The sequence below is a fragment of the Labeo rohita genome, chromosome 13 (genome assembly GCF_022985175.1).
Source record: "Labeo rohita strain BAU-BD-2019 chromosome 13, IGBB_LRoh.1.0, whole genome shotgun sequence".
NCBI classification, from domain to species: domain Eukaryota; kingdom Metazoa; phylum Chordata; class Actinopteri; order Cypriniformes; family Cyprinidae; genus Labeo; species Labeo rohita.
The window spans coordinates 20,138,393-20,156,262 of NC_066881.1; the positions used below are offsets into that span (position 1 = coordinate 20,138,393).

General features: G+C 36.4%; 1 protein-coding gene across 2 annotated transcripts; it reads left to right on the forward strand.

Annotated features, from left to right (window-relative positions):
• Positions 1-3,591: 3,591 nt before the first annotated feature.
• On the forward strand, positions 3,592-17,159 carry wbp1la (WW domain binding protein 1-like a). 2 transcript variants are annotated; one of them, XM_051125415.1, is made up of 4 exons: positions 3,592-3,832; positions 8,738-8,840; positions 11,636-11,797; positions 13,067-17,159. In XM_051125415.1, exons 1-4 carry the CDS (start codon positions 3,683-3,685, stop codon positions 13,801-13,803), a joined length of 1,152 nt encoding a protein of 383 aa, XP_050981372.1. In that variant the 5' UTR covers positions 3,592-3,682; the 3' UTR covers positions 13,804-17,159. The 2 variants fall into 2 exon arrangements, with proteins under 2 accessions (XP_050981372.1, XP_050981373.1); XM_051125416.1 differs by lacking the exon at positions 3,592-3,832 and adding an exon at positions 8,099-8,430.
• Positions 17,160-17,870: the final 711 nt, after the last annotated feature.

Below are 17,870 nucleotides of genomic sequence, written 5' to 3' on the forward strand. Positions count from 1 at the left end.
AGCGGGAAGCCAAACTATTTGGCTGTAAGAGCAAAGTATTTAACAGGTGAAACACTGTGAACAGTGAATCTGTCATGTTACCTTAGACTTTAGGAGAGTCAAAGCATGTCTTTAGTCATTCAACTCTGATCATGTTTTATATTTTGGAGATACATGAACAAGAACTTCATATCTTCACACTCTCCATTAACATTTTGTCTTGGCCATTATTAATTTGAGAATGACTGTTTCACCTCAAAACCACATAGTAGGTTCAGGTGAATTTCACACATTAATCACTTGCCCAATAATCCACAACCATTCTCTTTATTTACAGACTGGATTGTAAGAGTAATGTGAGATGAAGTTAAAAGTCACACCATGTTTTGCTTGGCCAAGTTCACTGGACTTAAATGGAATCAAGGACTTCCTTTTCAGTGCAGGTGACCCTTGTTTCCTACAGGACAATGCCTTTCCCAAGCTGCATTAGCTTGTGGTTAAGTATCAAGTGTCACAGTGGCTAATCACAGAGCCAGGAATAGGCTTCAACCTACACAGACATCACAGAGGATTCTGGGGTAATTTTACACCAATAGTGCCATCTAAAGGTCACAAGGAAGACACAACTATTGCATCTTATTCTGACACCAGGAAAGGCACAGGAAATATTTCACTGCTGAAAAGAATGTGCATCTCAACAAATAAAATAATATTTGAGTAATAAATAATTTAAGAAATATATTTTATTATATACATTTATATCATATAAAGTATGCACACACATTTATACACATACACTCATATGCTCATCAAGACTGTATCTATTTGATCAATAATACAGGGGAAAAAATGTGAAATATTATTGCAGTTTAAAATAACAGTTTTCTATTTTAATATACTTTAAGATATAATTTATTCCTGTGAAGTAAAGCTGAATTTTCATCATTACTCCCGTCTTCAGTGTTGTGTTGTTGTTGTTGGGTTTTTTTTTATACTTTTTTCAGAATTCTTTGATAAAAAGTTAAAAAGAACAGTGTTTGTTCAAAATAGAAATTACAAACTGAAATTAAAAATATATATAGAAATTTTGTGTTACAATAAATATTTTTTGTCAATACATTTTCTTTTTTTTCTTTTTTGTAAGAAATTAATACTTCTATTTAGCAAGAATGTGTAAAATGGATAAAAAAAACATTGTTAGAAAAGATTACTACTTTGAATAAATGCTGTTCTTTTTAACTTTTTATTTATCAAAGAATCAAAGAAAAGGGTATCACAGGTATCACAGAAATAAATTACGTTAAAGTATATTAAAATAGGGGAAAAAAAAATAGACCAAACCAATTAGAAATTGTAAAAACATTTCACAGTATTACTGTTTTTTTTTCTGTATTTTTTTATCAATACAGCCTTGATGAGCATAAGAGACATTAAAAAATACTCTCTCTCTCTCTCTCTCTCTCTCTCTCTCTCTCTCTCTCTCTCTATAGTAAACAAGAAATACAAATAATCAAAAATGTATTGCTTTGCTAATTGTATTTTATAACAATTCTTTGATACACATATTTTGTATTGGAAATAATAGACTATTAAATAATAATATAATAAATAAATATATATAAGTTATAATATTATGTTATATATAAGTTAAATATCTAAAATATTTTTTCTTAATTATTAGTCATATATATATATATATATATATATATATATATATATATAAAGCTTATTGTACTTTGTCATTTCTCTAATACCTTTTTATATTAAGAATCGATATATATTATTATATTTCTTATTTAATGTATATATGTAGATATGTCTTTCTGTGGAGATGGTAGTATATATCTGTCTGTAAAACACTGATTTTCAAGGTTTATATGCATCAACCATAAAAATATATAAAAAGCAGAAACTGAGCATTCATGTTATTAAATGTTACAGAAAAAAAACAGGTTGCATGGCTGCATACAAATGAAAAGAACTGGCAGCATATCTCACATTGTCCTGGTCATTTAGCCTTGTTGATCTGCTACATGTATCCTCCGTAAGCAGAGGAATCCGATCCATCTGTCAAACACTTTTTAAAAGCATTTGACTTAGAATTATAAAGGGGTTGACAGAGGGTAAAGGGGTGGAGCGGTCGCCCAGGCCAATGGTGCGTCCCCACCTCTCAGCCTCTGCTGTGGGAGAAGCCCAGGACCTGTGTGCTGGAAGCGAAGAATACATGCCTTTCATGCGGACCTCCAGGATCTGTCCTAAAGGAATCCCACCAGCAGTTAATGAAAGGCACCTTTTCCCTAGAGGAGGGAAAAAAAGCTAATTTGAAGAAACTCGACCCTACTTTGCAAATCAGTCAGTAGATATCTGATTGTCACTCCAAGAGCTGGGGTCTAATCCTATTGTTTTTTCTATAGGATTACTTGTGCTGGGTACCTCTCCCCCTTTGGCACTGCACGGGAGAATAGACAGATTAAGGGGATTAGCTTGTATCCTCCTAACTTGTCAAGCTGGGATGTAAGGATCCATTGACTTCACTCTTCTGAATGAGAGAAGTGCCTAAAAAAGAGAGAAATGAAAGGCAGTGAACAAGAAAAATTCCTCAAAGAACAATGTGATTTGTTTGCTTTTGTTCCTTTTAACTTGCCCCGGTTCAAAGGGTCTCACCTAAGAAGCCGCGATCCCAACTCGGAAAGATGTGTCCCGGGAATAAAGCAAGTGAGAGCCCTTAGCTATGGCTGTCAAAATAACATTTACCACAAAACAAACAAGTTTACTTGAGAGATTACACTGATTTTCCAAGGATCAGCGGTTGTCGCTTTCTCGATGACAGCATATTACCAGGCCGCGTCTAAATCCTGAACGATACTGCCTTCACAGGTAAGAAGGCATCAAGGCCTGTCCGAATCCAGTGTTTTCACAACAACCCATCTAATAAAATACTTTCATCTTTTTTTTTTTTGAAAGGTCTTTTTTTACCAAGAAATCATTCATAAATGTCCATTTTTAACTATTTTTAACAAAAATATTCATAGTAGTTGACTTTACACGTAGATATTTCAGATACTGAGGAAACTTGGTAACTTTATCCAGCTTTATCCATCATATTTTTGTGATTTGTGACATAAGGAATGTCATAAAATGCTGTAAAAGTGTGTGATAAAAATATGTAGGCCTAGCCTACAGTATTTAGCAGATGTTTCCAGTATTTCCCATCATGACAAATTACTTTAGTTATATTTACTTGCATAACTACTTATATCATCTACTTACATTATTGTATTGTATCATACAGGAAAAGAGTTTCAGTCAGTATACATATAATTTGCGTATATAATTAATAATAATTATACACATTCTCCCTCCGTGCGTCTATATAGCTTTCATTATTGTTTTTGCGTGCTCTCTTTCATTTTTTGCATAGGGAAATATGTCATTTCCTGCCCCTTTAAATTCAATGTCAGCTGATTTCTTGATCTCAGCTGGTAAAGAACAACAAAGTCACGCCCTACCGTCGCTGTAGCTGTGTTTAAACGACAGATAAATCATCCAATCGTCGCTGCGTTTATTTGTCAAACCAGGAAGTGTTCGCTTGAACGGACCAATAGCGGCAGGGGGTTGGGCTTGCGGAGACTTTCGGAGTTTGTGAGAGAGTTGAAAGAAAGAAGAAAGAGACGTAACTGAAGCTAGCTCGCTGGCTAGCTGAATGTCCTACCGTGTCGCAGATGTGTCGAAAGCCACGGGAAAGGACGGAATGCGGGGGGTTGGATATATAAAACTGGGAATGGGGTTGTTTGTAAGTAACGCGGTTATTGGACCAATCGGTTCGGTGACAGTGGAGGCAGCGCTGACCGAGGTAAAAAACCCTGTTAGCATCATTAGCCTAGCCGGTAGAATGTGGGCTGCGTTTTAAAATCTAGCGAGTTGCCTACTTAGACAGCATTTGGAGGCACCCAGGGTGCGTTTAAACGTTGTGCTCAAAATGCTGTCTACTTAGTCAGCTCATTAGGTTTTGAAGCACAGCCTGTGTGTTCACAGCAGTGACAACAAAGCGTACTTACACTTTTAAAGTCTGCCATGCCATAAACATCTTTTACAAGGTTCATAAATGAGCTTTATCGACCTTTTCTGAACAAAATGAGTCAGTTTTAGTAAACGCAGGTGACAATAATCAAAAGGGCCGATCTGAACAGTTTTACCTATGTTCATTAAATGGCTTTTAAAGTTATCATCTTAAATAAATGAACAGAAATGTACATTCACTGATGTATTTTAAATGGACTATAACAGTGTCATGTAATTAGGCATCATGACTTTTAAGTATAAATTAGTCCACTGTTAAATTAAATCTTGTAAAAAAGAAAAAAAAAATCTAAATGTATGGTTTAAGTCGACCAAGTTTCTTTAACTTTACAGTATCAGTCAAAAGTTTTTGAACAGTAAGATTTTTAATGTTTTTTTAAAGAAGTGTCTTCAGCTCACCAAGCCTGCCTTTATTTGATCCAAAATACAGCAAAAACAATAATATTGTGAAAGATTATTATTAATATTTAAATTAACTGCTTTCTATTTGAATTTTTTAAAAGTAATTACAAATGAAATTATAGAAATGAATACTTTTATTTAGCCAAGATTATTTAAATTGATCAAAGGTGATGATAATATATTTATAAAGTTACAAAAGATTTCAATATCAGATAAATGCTATTCTTCTTACTATACATCAAAGAAACCTAAAAATTCTACTGTTTTCAACAATAATAGTAATAATAAATGTTTTTGTCATATCAGTATATTAGAATGATTTCTGGAGGATTATGTAACTGGAGTAATGATGCTAAAAATTAAGCTTTGAAATCACAGGAATAAATTACATTTTAAAATATATTCAAAAAGAAAACGGCAATGTGAATCTGTAAACCGAATACAATTCTAGGGAGGGTTTGTTCCATTTCAGTCTTGCTGAGGTTACATGTAAACACAGCCAAATGAATGATTCATAAAGCTTTGTCTCGCCCCTAATGTTTTTCTTTCTGATGAGTAAATAATTAAAAAAAAGGCTGTGAGTTATTACTGCTGTTGCTGAAGTAAGGATGTACAATAGTACAATTTTTTTAATCAGTGCAAAGTTTTTTGGTATTAAGGTTTTAATCGTCCCGCAGTCTAATTGTTTAATGACAGTCAGATTGTACAGTTGACTGTGATTGACACTTTAATAGTGGCTGTCTAGAAAAAGCACATATTTAAAAGATTTCACTGATGACGGGCTGAGGCTGTTTTGACTGCATGCTTTTATTCTGGCCTTGACTGTGAGAGGTGTATATGTATGAAGATGCTCTTGTTTCTGTTGTGACAGGTGGTAGATCAAGGTCAGGGAATGAAAAAAGCAGGGAGTGAGCTGTTTGCTCTCCACAGGTGTTATCTCTGAGGGAATGTAGGTGCCTAAAAGATAAGCTGATCTCCGATCTGCTAACATTACAAAAACACATGCTTTGTGCCTATGAAGTAGGAAATTAAAAGCTCTACACTACAACCTTTTTTAAATGGGAGCTGCATTTGAAATCATACACTGCTGTTTAAAAGTTAAGACAGTCTGCACAAGTGTTTTTTTTTCTTCTCTGATTAATGGAAGTTGAAAGGAACCACATTTATTTTAAATAGAAATCTATTGTAGTTTTTGAAATATTTTTACTGTCACTTTTGATCAGTAATGCGTCCATGGTAAAAATCAGTTAATTTACTGAGCCCAAACTTTTGCACGGTAGTGTACATAACTTTCAACATAGATTCAGCATTGGTCATCACACACATTTTCAGTGGCTTGGCTCCACAAATGTTTTTCCTATTCACTTTCTACATAAGGATTTAAAAAAAAAAGGTATAGAGATTGAACTACAAATTAGGAGATAACAGACAAAGGCAAAGCACTGTGTACTTAACAGGATATTTCACCAAAATTCTGCCATAATTTAACCACCATCATGTTATTCTAAACCTATTTGTCTTCTGTGAAACACAAAAGAAGATATCTTGAGAAATGTTTTTTTTTTAATCCAGGCTCAAGAAAATGTTCCTCTGTATACATTTCTATACATTTCAACACCATAATTTCATATCTTACTGCACGTTTCGAGGCAGTTTCCAAGTGAAATGTTCAAAGAGTGGTGCTAAAATGAGTGTTCAATCGTGACCGTGGCACGTTTTTTTTACGTTGTTACAGGCACGTATTTCTGTGTTTTTATTACCCTGCTTGAGGTACGTATAGCAACTGTTAAGAATTTAAATATACGGGGAGTGTCGCTAAAGGTTCATGCTCTATCGTGTTGGAAATACCCACTACGCTACACCACACCAAACCAAACCCTAAACCAAACCAATAGTGTTAACAAATGTAAAAGTGATATTAAACATGCATTTGTTGATGTGGCCGTGCTATTTTAAATTCTTTATGGGGAATTGAGCTGTTTTGTCGAACCGTAGTTTTACAGGGTTCTTACCGGAGCTAACTTGATTTATCAGTCAAGTGCAACGCCATATCATGTCAGCTACCGATCAAACCTACTAAATTAGAAAACTCATGTATATGAAGCTGTATATGTGACAACATTGTTCAAAACTGTCAGTTTTTAATTCACGCAGGATGTTAAACTTGTTTTGAAGTCAGAACATAATATTCTGCAAGTAATTGTGTGCAAATTAAGCTTTATTAATCTAAAATCTCTGTACCTGTTAATTATACTTTGTGTGAAAAGGAATAAAAATTGTCAGAGTTTTACTACCTCTAGTGTTCATTTTAACTGGAAACTGCAGTGATTTGTACATATAGGGATGTATATAGAGGCACATATTTCTAATGAGCCTATGTTGCTGTTTTTTTAACCACACAATTGAAATCAGTCATCACCAATACTGTTTTGTTGCCAACATTTAGCAAAAAATCGTTGTTCAGCAGGAGAAAAGTCATAGAGGTGTGGAATGACATTAGGATGAATAAATTATAATAGAAATTTCATTTTGGTGAATTATGACATGTTATAAACAGCAGATGTGACATAATGTGGATTACCCCTGTCAAGCTCATGCCTCAAACATATGTGGAGCATTGGTGTTTCCAACACCAAGGTTACGGATTACATTTCCAGGAAATGCATGAGCTGATATTATAATATGTGACCCTGGTCATCAGAAAGTTGAATAAATAAGCTTTAGATGCTATTTGAAAATCTGGAATCTGATGGCGCAATAGAGAAATCTAAATATTGAGAAAATCGCCTTTAAAGTTGTCCAAAGTTGACATTCTTAGCAATGCATATTACTTATAAAAAATTAAGCTTTGGTATATTTACAGTAGGAAATGTACAAAATATCTTCATTGAACATGACCTTTACTAGGGCTGTGCAATAAATCGGATGCGATTATTATGCGAATCTCGTCAGTAATGGTAGTTCTGTGATTAGTTCAAAATCCGGCGATATATATCCGATTTTGAACTCGATATTGTGTAGCTTGTCAGTGAACTATGGCTCTGTGTAGTAAATGCCGCTATTTGGCACGTAGGAAAAATTGATTATTTTGTCCCATACAATGTATTTTTGGCTATTGCTACAAATATACCTTTGCTACTTATGACTCGTTTTGTGGTCCAGGGTCACACATACATTTTTAGTAGACATAAATTGGTTTACACTGTCTGATATAACATCACTTAACAACAGTGGAGCTCCTGTTTGGTTCGTCTTGAGTACTTAACAAATGATCACTAAAAATTTATTTTTTTATTTGGGAAATTAATGGAATTTTTGTCTTCTGAAACCCTACTGTTGCACTTTATAACACTAGGAATTTGTAATAATTAACTGTAATTACCCTTTAACTCAGCTGTTTGCTGCCAGTTCCCATTCCTTCTGTGAACTTTTTTGGCACTGTGTCCAACCCTGCGCAGATTTGCAGCACTGTACACCCAATCTTTTGCTTTCCACTGTTTGTTATCACTGATCTGAAACAAGTCAAATAGCCATGGTATTTTTACTCTCATGTTAAGACTATTGTTTAACAGTCAAGATTTTAGTTTCGCTATCCTTTGTATCTAGCGCTCGAGACAACTGTCAGGCCAGCAGTTGTCATCGGTGTCTGTGTGTATGTGAGAGAAGCACAGACCGCTTGTCTGTTCATCCTGTTTACTTGCATTCCCTGGCAGCCCTCGCTGAGTCTGAAATGCCATGAGGGAGGCTGTGTATGTATGTGTGCGTTTAAAGAGAGCCCCTCCGGCCAATAAAGGGGGCAGTTCATGTCGCACTGTACCATGTGTGGGTGGTGGGTGGCCCAAGCCCGACCTTCCTCTTCTGTCTCTCCCTTGCTCTTTGCAGCCCTGTGTTTAACAAAACTCTGTGTCTCTGCTGTGTTGATTTTCCTATCAGACGCCTAACATGCCTTTTCTCCTGGGGTTTAGACAGGTAAAGCGAGAGCAGGAAATCAGCATTGTTAGTAATTAAAGTAATTTAATTTGCAAGTGTGACTAGATATGCATGAAGTATAATACAGTCTGCTCACCTGTCATTTGTATTAATGTGATTTTTATTGTCACATGTACTGTATGTGAAGACAGTAATGTGTTTGGCTACATATTGTATTGAAAAATTTATTTCATTTTATTATTTTTAATTTAATTTTAGTTTATCGCCATAAAAAGGCCTTTGGTGCGCAGAGCTCTTTTGGGGTCTGTGCTGAAAATATGCTTATATTTTCTGTTTGGTTTTGCAGAGCCGGGTGACTTGTGTAGGAGTGAACAACCAGAGCTACTTTTGTGATTCGGGCTACTGCTGTGGGGAATCTCAGTGTTGCAGCTATTACTACGAGGTGTGGTGTAAGTATCTGAGTCCTTCCTGCGTACACATGCTGTAAGATGAGGTCAGTCCATGGTAAATATATTTTCTGTAGTGTCTAAAACATCCTCTATTTGGTCTGGGCATGCGTGTAGTTCTTTCAAGTACGTATCGGATTGTGTATAACACACTTATCAGCCTGGATGTGGTGGTTGCAGTTCCAGGACATTGTGAACTGATGGAAGGGCAGTCTGTCTAGTTTTTTTCTTTTTTCTTTTAATTAGATTACGTTTAACTTTAAAAAGAATCTGCTTTTCATTGCGATTGTAATAGCATGTAAGGGTGTAACGCGCCACCTGCTTTTGTTCTTGAGTTGTTTGCAGTAAGCAGCCCACGCTTCTGATGCCAGCTATGGGTTGGACAGGAGGTGGTATGCCTTGGGAAAAGACATCCAAGTCATGGCTCATGTTTGACACTGTAATTGTTTTACTTCTGTAAATAGTAATGGGATTTAGGTGTTCAATCACGCAGCTTACTGGAACTAGCCATACTGTAATTTTGAGCACAAACGTAAGTGACCTCACAGTACAATGGATATAATCTTTTTTGGTCCTTTTTTCTCAGGTTTTAATTATGGGTATGATTTGTGTGTGTTGCTTCTAACTTTTATGTCATTGGTTGGCCCTGATCTAGTTGTTGTTCTGCCCTGTTCACGCCCGTTGGCAGTGTTCCTGTGTTATCAAATTACCCCTCTCCCTCTGGTGTACCATCTATTTTAATAACTGAGGACTAACCTCATCTCCACGGTAATTACAGCACATCATCTGCTGAGTCAAGGGGCTGCGCTTTGGGTTTTGTGCAACGTGCCGAATACATGCGACCCGGACAGACACAAATCCAGTGTAACTGGATCGGACCAGCCCCTGTAAACAGCTGCCTTAAATTTCTCTATTAGGAAAAGTGGACCACCCCCACCCCTGTCTGCCCGAAAAGGTCTCTGCTTTATTTGGGCCAAAGTTTCACACACTAGGATCTCACATGACATTGACCCGCACGACTCTTACCGTTGGTCAGATGAGCGTCACACCCTAATGTCCAGTACATTCTTCTCTTGTGATCTGGTGCCAGATTAGGTTGTTTTGGGAGATGATGTTTCTGTACCAAACTGGAAGTATTTTATAGACCTTTTTTTTTCAGTACGGATGCTTAAAATTGCTCAAAAGTGACATTAAAGACACAACAGTGGTGTGAGGTGGTGTTTTGAAAAGAGACAAAGTCTTTAGTTTTTTTATTTTTTAAATCAAATGTAAATTCATGTCCCAGTCACATTTCCTTGGTTAAATAAACACTACCTACACTAATAGAAGAAAAAAAAAAAATTTTTTTTTCTTTTTTTATTATGATACATCAGTGGAGAGCAGACAGGAAGTGAAGTGGGAGAGAGAGGGGGTGGATTCGGGAAAGGTCTCACCTAGGCTATCAGCTCTGACCAAAAAAAAAAAAAAACTGTTTTATATTTTTACATTAACAATGTAATAAATTAAAATAAAAAATAATCTGTTTATTAAAGCCAAGTATGAATCTCATCAAGATACTGTTTTTAAGCATTTTACATTTATTTCAAAACAATATTGCTTTGCCTTGAGTAGGCAGTAACAATTTAAACAGTATTTTTGTTTGTGTACTTGTGTTCAGCTATTCTTTTTAGTAATTACCTTTTAATTACCTTTTTTTTAATTTTTCAGATCATTGGTTATCAAGGCTCTGTAAATATTGGTCACAGACACTGAGATTTACTTTTAATTTCACCAAGCTGATTACTCACTAAAAACTCCTGTGTTTTTATTCCATCTAAAATCTTATTTTGATGTAACAAAATGGTTATATCTTTGTGTGACTTGTTTACTTACTCTTGAAAATTATTCTTCCCATTAACGTCATTATGTTGTCCTTTCAGACTGTTTTATGAATGCAGAACGTGCATGAACGCAAGGGGTGGGATTTATCGCACAAACCAATCACAGCTGAACATAACCTGTCATATCCGATCATATCACGATGGAGGCATTGCATCGTCTCATGTGACTTTCCCCCATTCAATCTCAATTACTCCCCACCAAACTCACCGCACACTGTTAAAACTTAATGAGCTCAGGGAAGGCGAGAGAGACGTGGACCCTCTTTAGAAAATCAAGTGATTTATACACTTTTAGTGTTATATTATGCTACTATTTTTTTTCTCTCTCATTTAATATTTGGAGGAGACACTGGCTCTCTTGCCTCTTTGGAGGACACACCCCTGATTTACAGTGCTACAAAAGATGTCAATTTCAAATAAATGGTGTTCTTTTGAACTAAAAAGTATCTAAAAACTAAAAATAAATAATTAAACTGTTTTTAAAGGTGATGTTTCTCGAGCACCAAATCAGCAAATGGATAATGTGACACTGAAGATGTAATGACTGCTGAAAATTCAGCTTAGCCAACACAGGACTAAATTGCACTTTAAAATATATTAAAATATGAAAGTTGTTTTAAATTGTAATACTTTTTCACTATGTTGTTGTTTTACTGTATTTTATCATCAAATAAATGCAGCCTTCATGAACGTAGGAGACTTCTTACTAATATGATTTGATTGTGGGTGGAGCTTTAAAGATGAGACATAATGAAAATAGAAACCAAGCAACTGACAAATGCGTCTTGTCAGGTAACACTGTTGACAACTCAGATTAACATGGAAGAGTTGTGATTCATGGTGTGCTGTGCCTGGTTTGGACATGATGTTCTCTTCACTCATTAACAGTACTGTGTTATATGTGTGCTCTTTCATCAGGGTTTTGGTTGGTCCTGACTCTCATCATCATTCTGGGCTGCTGCTGTGTGTGTCATCACCGTCGAGCCAAACACAGACTGCAACAACAACAACGGCAGCATGAGATCAACCTCATCGCTTACAGAGAAGCCCATAACTACACCTCTGTACCCTTCTATTTCAGTCAGTACCCACTTTAATACTCACTTAATGTCATTCTACCTCTGATCAATACAGTATGAATTTTCCTTCCAAGGTGCTTTTTTTTTTTAGCCACAGAGATTGGGTCAGACGATTGACGACACTAGAAATAGGATGACTGGGAAGATTATAGCTTACATTATGTGCAATGTAACCTGTTTTTCTGAAAGTACAATGTAATGTCTCTTGAAATATACAATAATGTACGTGAAATAGTAACCAGAGGTAGACTGGGACATTTATGAGTTATTACATTCAAAACAAGTTTGATAAAATGTAAGCATGCAGACCGGTAAATTGTAAATGGCTAACAGTAATATCAGAAGCAAGTTATTAAAGGATTGTTTCACTTTTAGAATAAAAATTCCCTGATAATTTACTCACCCCATGTCATCAAAGATGGTCATGTCTTTCTTTCTTCAGTCGAAAAAGAAATTAAGGTTTTTAAGGAAAACATTCCAGGATTTTTCACCATATAGTGGACTTCAGTGGTTGGAGGTCCAAACTGCAGTTTAACTCCAGCTTTAAAAGGCTCTACGTGATCCCTGCCACGGAATAAGGGTCTTATCTAGCAAAATGTATATACTTTTTAATCACAAATGCTCGGCTTGCACTAGCTCTGTGATGCGTGTCTGCGACTTCACGCATTGCACCACGTTGGAAAGGTTGCACGCGGTTAATTCTTCATCTCTGTACTGTGGTTCAAAAGGCTAGGGTATAGGGCGAAATTTACTCATTTTCATCAACTTCAAAATCACCTGACTTTTTGGTAACTGGTGTTAGACTTTCACTTTGTAAACACTGGGTCGGTGCTTTCACCTTCATCATGTGTGACCTTTCCAGTATGAATACGTAATGCGTGAAGTCGAGCTAATGCAAGATGAGCATTTGCAGTTTAAAAGTATATAATTTTCATTTATTTTTTTGGAAAATGACCTATCGTTTTGATAGATAAGACCTTATTTTTCAACTGGGATTATGTAGAGCCATTTGAAGCTGCACTGAAACTGCAGTTTGGGACCTTCAACCTGTTGATCCCCATTGAAGTCCACTATATGGGTAAAAATCTTGTTATCCTCAAAAACCTTAATGTTTTTTTGACTGAAGATAGAAACTCTTGAACATCTTGGGTGACATGGAGGTGAGTAATTATCAGGAAATTTTTATTCTGGAAGTGAATTAATTCTTTAACAGCTTGGAAGAAGAACTATGGTCAGTCAGTAAAATGCATTTCTTCTTCCTCTACTCCAGGGTTCCTGCCTGGCTACCTCTTACCCGCATATGAGGAAGTCGAGAACAGACCTCCGACGCCCCCGCCTCCATACAGTGCCTCTCAGCCAGGCCAGTCCACCAGCACTGACCCCCTGTGCTCTGAACAACCAGATGAGCTCTGCCCTCCACTGCAGTCCAGCTCTGTTGTCCCATCTGCAACTGAAAACTGTTCTCCGGGACCCTGCGTGGAGCAGCCGCATACTCCCACCGCACATCACCCTGTCAGAAGCACCCACAAACCACAGTACCTCAGCCGAGAAGAGGACGGGCAGCCCCAGCAGGTGGCGTGCGCTACCTCACACAGCCCAGTAAAACAGGGCAGCTCCGGCGAGGATCTGACTGAACCCGTAGAAGACTGTTCACCCGACAGCAAAGACAAGACTCCAGGGCGCCACCGGCGCTTCACGGGCGATTCTGGGATTGAGGTATGCGTGTGCAACCAGGGGCCCGGGGATGGAGAGGAAGAGGAGGAAATGAAAGAGCTTGTAGGGCACATGGATGGAGGGGTGCTTGAGGAGCAGGATTTCTGTGATAGCTGCAACCCCCGTGCCAACAGCCCTCCACGTGGTCCAGGGGACGAGGAACAGGGCCTGGCTGCCTCAGACGTGCCTCTGGAGCACAGAGAGCATCAGCGACCTCCAGTCTGCCTCCATCTGCACACCATCAACGAACAGGATGGTCCACATCACGCCAGCAACATGGACCCCCAGAGTTGAGCACAAACGGTTCCAGCAGAGACTTACTTTAGACTGCTGTCTCCCTTTAGTTTCTCGAGATACATCAATTTGTACTGTCAGCAATGTCACTTTGGGTGTACTTTTTTGTGTGTGTGTATGAGTGAGAGAGAGAGAGTTTTAAAAGGGCGTTAATGTGTGAGTCCTCACGGTTTTTATGGATTAATAGGGTAATCTAGTAAAGACGTTAATAGGTCTGTTGCCTCACAGAGAGGTCACGATCAAAGCCACAGGGGAAATTCTCCTCAGTTTATAGCCTTATCGAGCTCTGGGTGACATGGCTGTAGATTTGAAGGCTTTTTGTTGGTTTTTGGGGGCTGATTGCCTTGTACTGAGATGAAGATGGCACTCAAGGTCGGGGACATTGATTTGTGCTGGCTTTTGCTTCTGAATTCTTACCTTTAATATCATTTTGAAATATTTAAAGGGACAGTTCACCCAAAAATGAAAGATTTGTCTTTATTTAGTCATTCTCATGCCATTCCAAATGCACAAGACTTTTGTTCATCTTTAAAACACAAATGAAGATATTTTTAATAAAACTTGAGAGATCCATTTAAAAAAGTCTATTCCACTAAAAATTGATGTTCAAGATTGTAGATTAAATGCATATGCACATACATAGAGGCAAATAGGGTAAAAAGAATTAAACATACATAAACATGATGCACAAGAACCAGTGAAGTTTCGTCTTATGCATCAAGTACAGTTGAACTTCTGTTTCTTTGATCAGTGTTTATATGTGAATAAAACCTTAAATTAAATCTGTTCATTATTTAAAATAAGAAGAGTTGTGGTGTATGCACACCAAATGCGAAGCGAATATTTGCTCACAGGATGTTTTTCACATTACTTGCATGAATAAACATAAAAACAATAATAAAAAAAAAACACAACCGGACATGTCAATAAGCTGTTTGCTATAGATTGGCTTGCGTGATAACACATCATGTGAATTTTCCACTGGAGTTTAAAATTTTGAACTTGAACAGAAGAAGTGATTGAGGTGTATATTTATTTAAGGCTAAATTGCTCAAAAACACATGAATTTTAACACAACACGTAAAATACGCGTATTTCACGTGTTAAAAACGTGTTGTTTACACGTGAAAAATCAGCCCGTTATGTATGCAGAAACAACACGTATTTAGGGTTTCATACTCGTTAAATACAAGTATTGTAACGCGTTGATGTGTTACAATTAACGTGTTTTGAACCATTTGGCCTTCCATATATATATCGTGCATTTGCGCCAATGACGTTGCCCAATTCACGTCTATTTGCATGAACATTGTGTGTAATTTGTGAGTAAACACAATTAGACTGAACCGCTTGATTCATATGGATTACGATTGCGATCACTTTCTTAAAATTTTTAAGCATTAATATTTAGGTGGAATGAAGATGGAGTTTCAAATGAGGTAGGGAAATCTTGCTGGCTTGATTAAAGTATTCTCATTTTTGTTTAAAAAGAAAATCAAAAGTCTTATGGGTTTGGAATGATATAAAGGTGAAAAAAGAATTTTCATTTTTTTCGTGAACTATCAATTTAAGATTATATTGTGCACAAAAAAAAAATGGAAAGGACAGCCACAGATGCTGTCTGCTATTACTTTAGAGCTTTAATATTCGGCTGTCTTTATTTTTTTTGTCTTATTATTCTGAAAATGTTTGTTCTGGAGTATCTGCATGATGCTGTTCAGAAAAATGAAGGAACGTAAATATCTGAAATATATGATTTTTGTGTTTTCGTATCAATAAGTGAACATTCTCCCTACCTAGCAGGGTATGGGTGCTATTTTGCTTGTTTTGTCTTATCATTGTATAACATGGTCTTGGGCTTTATCCAATATTTTGCATGGTTATTTGCATAAACTGAATAGATCCACAAGCAGAAACTGAATACATCCACATGCTATACAGTAGTACATTTTAAAGTTCATTATGCAAAGACTCTTCAAATGAAGGCTGAAAATACCTTTGTATATAGATTGAACCCAGCTTGTACATTTACACTAGGTGCCTTTGTTGATTTAAGTAGTTTTCATATGCCTTAAAGAGAAGTGTGTGTGTGTCGTAGAATTTTTTGCATAAAATAATTAAGGGCCAGTATGAGTGAAGATTTTGGTCAGTGGTAACGTCTCGTTTGAAAGGATCACTTGATAAGCCTTCCATCGAAACATATCATGTTTGTTTTTTGCCTTAATTTAATTTCTGTATTCTCCCATAGTGCTTTTAAGTTGTTTTTGTATCTTAACACTGTAAGGGAACTCTTGCACCACTAACAGTAACTTATGTATAGGCCTTATTAAGCTTTAAATGTGCATTTTATTGTAGCAGATCAGGTAAGGTTACTGTCATGTTAGTGTAGCACTTATGTCGGGTTCAAGATGAGATATTGACATGTTTTTCTGTGGCGGTGAGACTGTCGAAAGCTGCTCCACTGCATTCCCTACACTGTCTGTCTGTGTGTGTGTGTGTGTGTGAGTGGGTGAGCATATGTGTGTGTGTGTCATTGTAGGTTCCTTTAAGTGGATCATTCTTCACGCCACTGTGTTTGCTTGACCTTTGGTTTGGATTAACAGTTAGACGTCCTGTAATAGAGTCTTAGCTTGGGCACAGATATTTTTGATCTTGAGATCCGAGTGTTCCTGTGTAAATGGTGGCTAATTTTCTTTCAAACATGATGTGGCCGGTAAATTAGGTTCTTAGCGTGTTGGCTGGAAAAACCGGTTTGGGAGGCAGATTCCAACATAGACATGGTGCCTTCAGAAATATCTGTGTAGCAGTATTGTTTGGCTAAACCTAATATTGAGCGTTCTGAATGATTTGGACCAGCTATAGCATCATAACGTTTTACAGATTAAGTGAAGCTTGAAGCTACAAAGTCAGTTAAGCGAGGAGATCAAGTCATCTGTTGCAGCAATGGTGCTCATGGCGATCTTTCTGTAGCTCTAGTCTCCATTGTTTATTTTTTTGTCATCCTTTGATTTTGAGACCAAAGGTATTGAGTAAAAAGTGGAATCTGAGTCACAATGTCGGGTAGCTCACTGTGAATGAGACGAGTTCATTCGTTTTGCCTGAAAAAGTTGTCATTGCACTGTTTTGACACTGAGCAGTGAGTGTGTGTGTGTTTGAAGGTGACGAAGGCTTTGCAAGCCAATTGCTTTTTGTTCTTAAGCTTTGATTCAAGCCTGGTACTACGTTTTAGTTTTGTATCTGTAGTCACTTTCTTTTTATATATAAAACTGTATTTTCCGCATTTTATAAGAAGACTCAACCAAATTAAGGAGTATCAAAGAATGTTCCATATGAATAAAAAAAACTTTTAAAGCCAATTGGTTTCTGTGATTCAGTTGTGCATCCAGAATGGCAGTGCCTGTCTTTTTCAGCCACGTTTGTTCTGAAAGTCTTTTTTATTAATTTTTTACAATAAGGTGTTATTTGTTAACATTAGCTAATGTATTAACTAAAATGAACGAACAATGAACCTTATACACTACCAGTCAAAAGTTTTTGAACAGTAAGATTTTTAATGTTTTAACAAAGTTAAAGAAGTCTCTTATTTTTTAATTTAAATATATTTTAAAATGTAATTTTTATCCTGCAATTTCAGTTTTCATGATCATTACTCCAGTCTTCAGTGTCACATGATTCTTCAGAAATCATTCTAATATGCTGATTTGCTGCTCGAAAACATTTATTATTATTATGTTGAAAACAGCTGAGTAGAAGTTCAGAATAACAGTATTTATCTGAAATAGATGAATTTTTAATGTTATGTCTTTATCATCACATTTGATAAATTTAAAACATCCTAAATAAAAGTATTAATGTCTAGGAATAAATTACATTTTAAAATATATTCAAATAGAAATAGAATAGTTTTGATCCAATAAATACAGGCTTGGTGAGCAGAAGAGACTTTAAAAAACATTAAAATATCTTACTGTTCAAAAACTTTTGACTGGTAGTGTAGACTATTTATTCATCTTTGTTAGTTAATGAAAATACAGTTGTTTATTGTTTGTTCGTGTTAGTTCACAGTG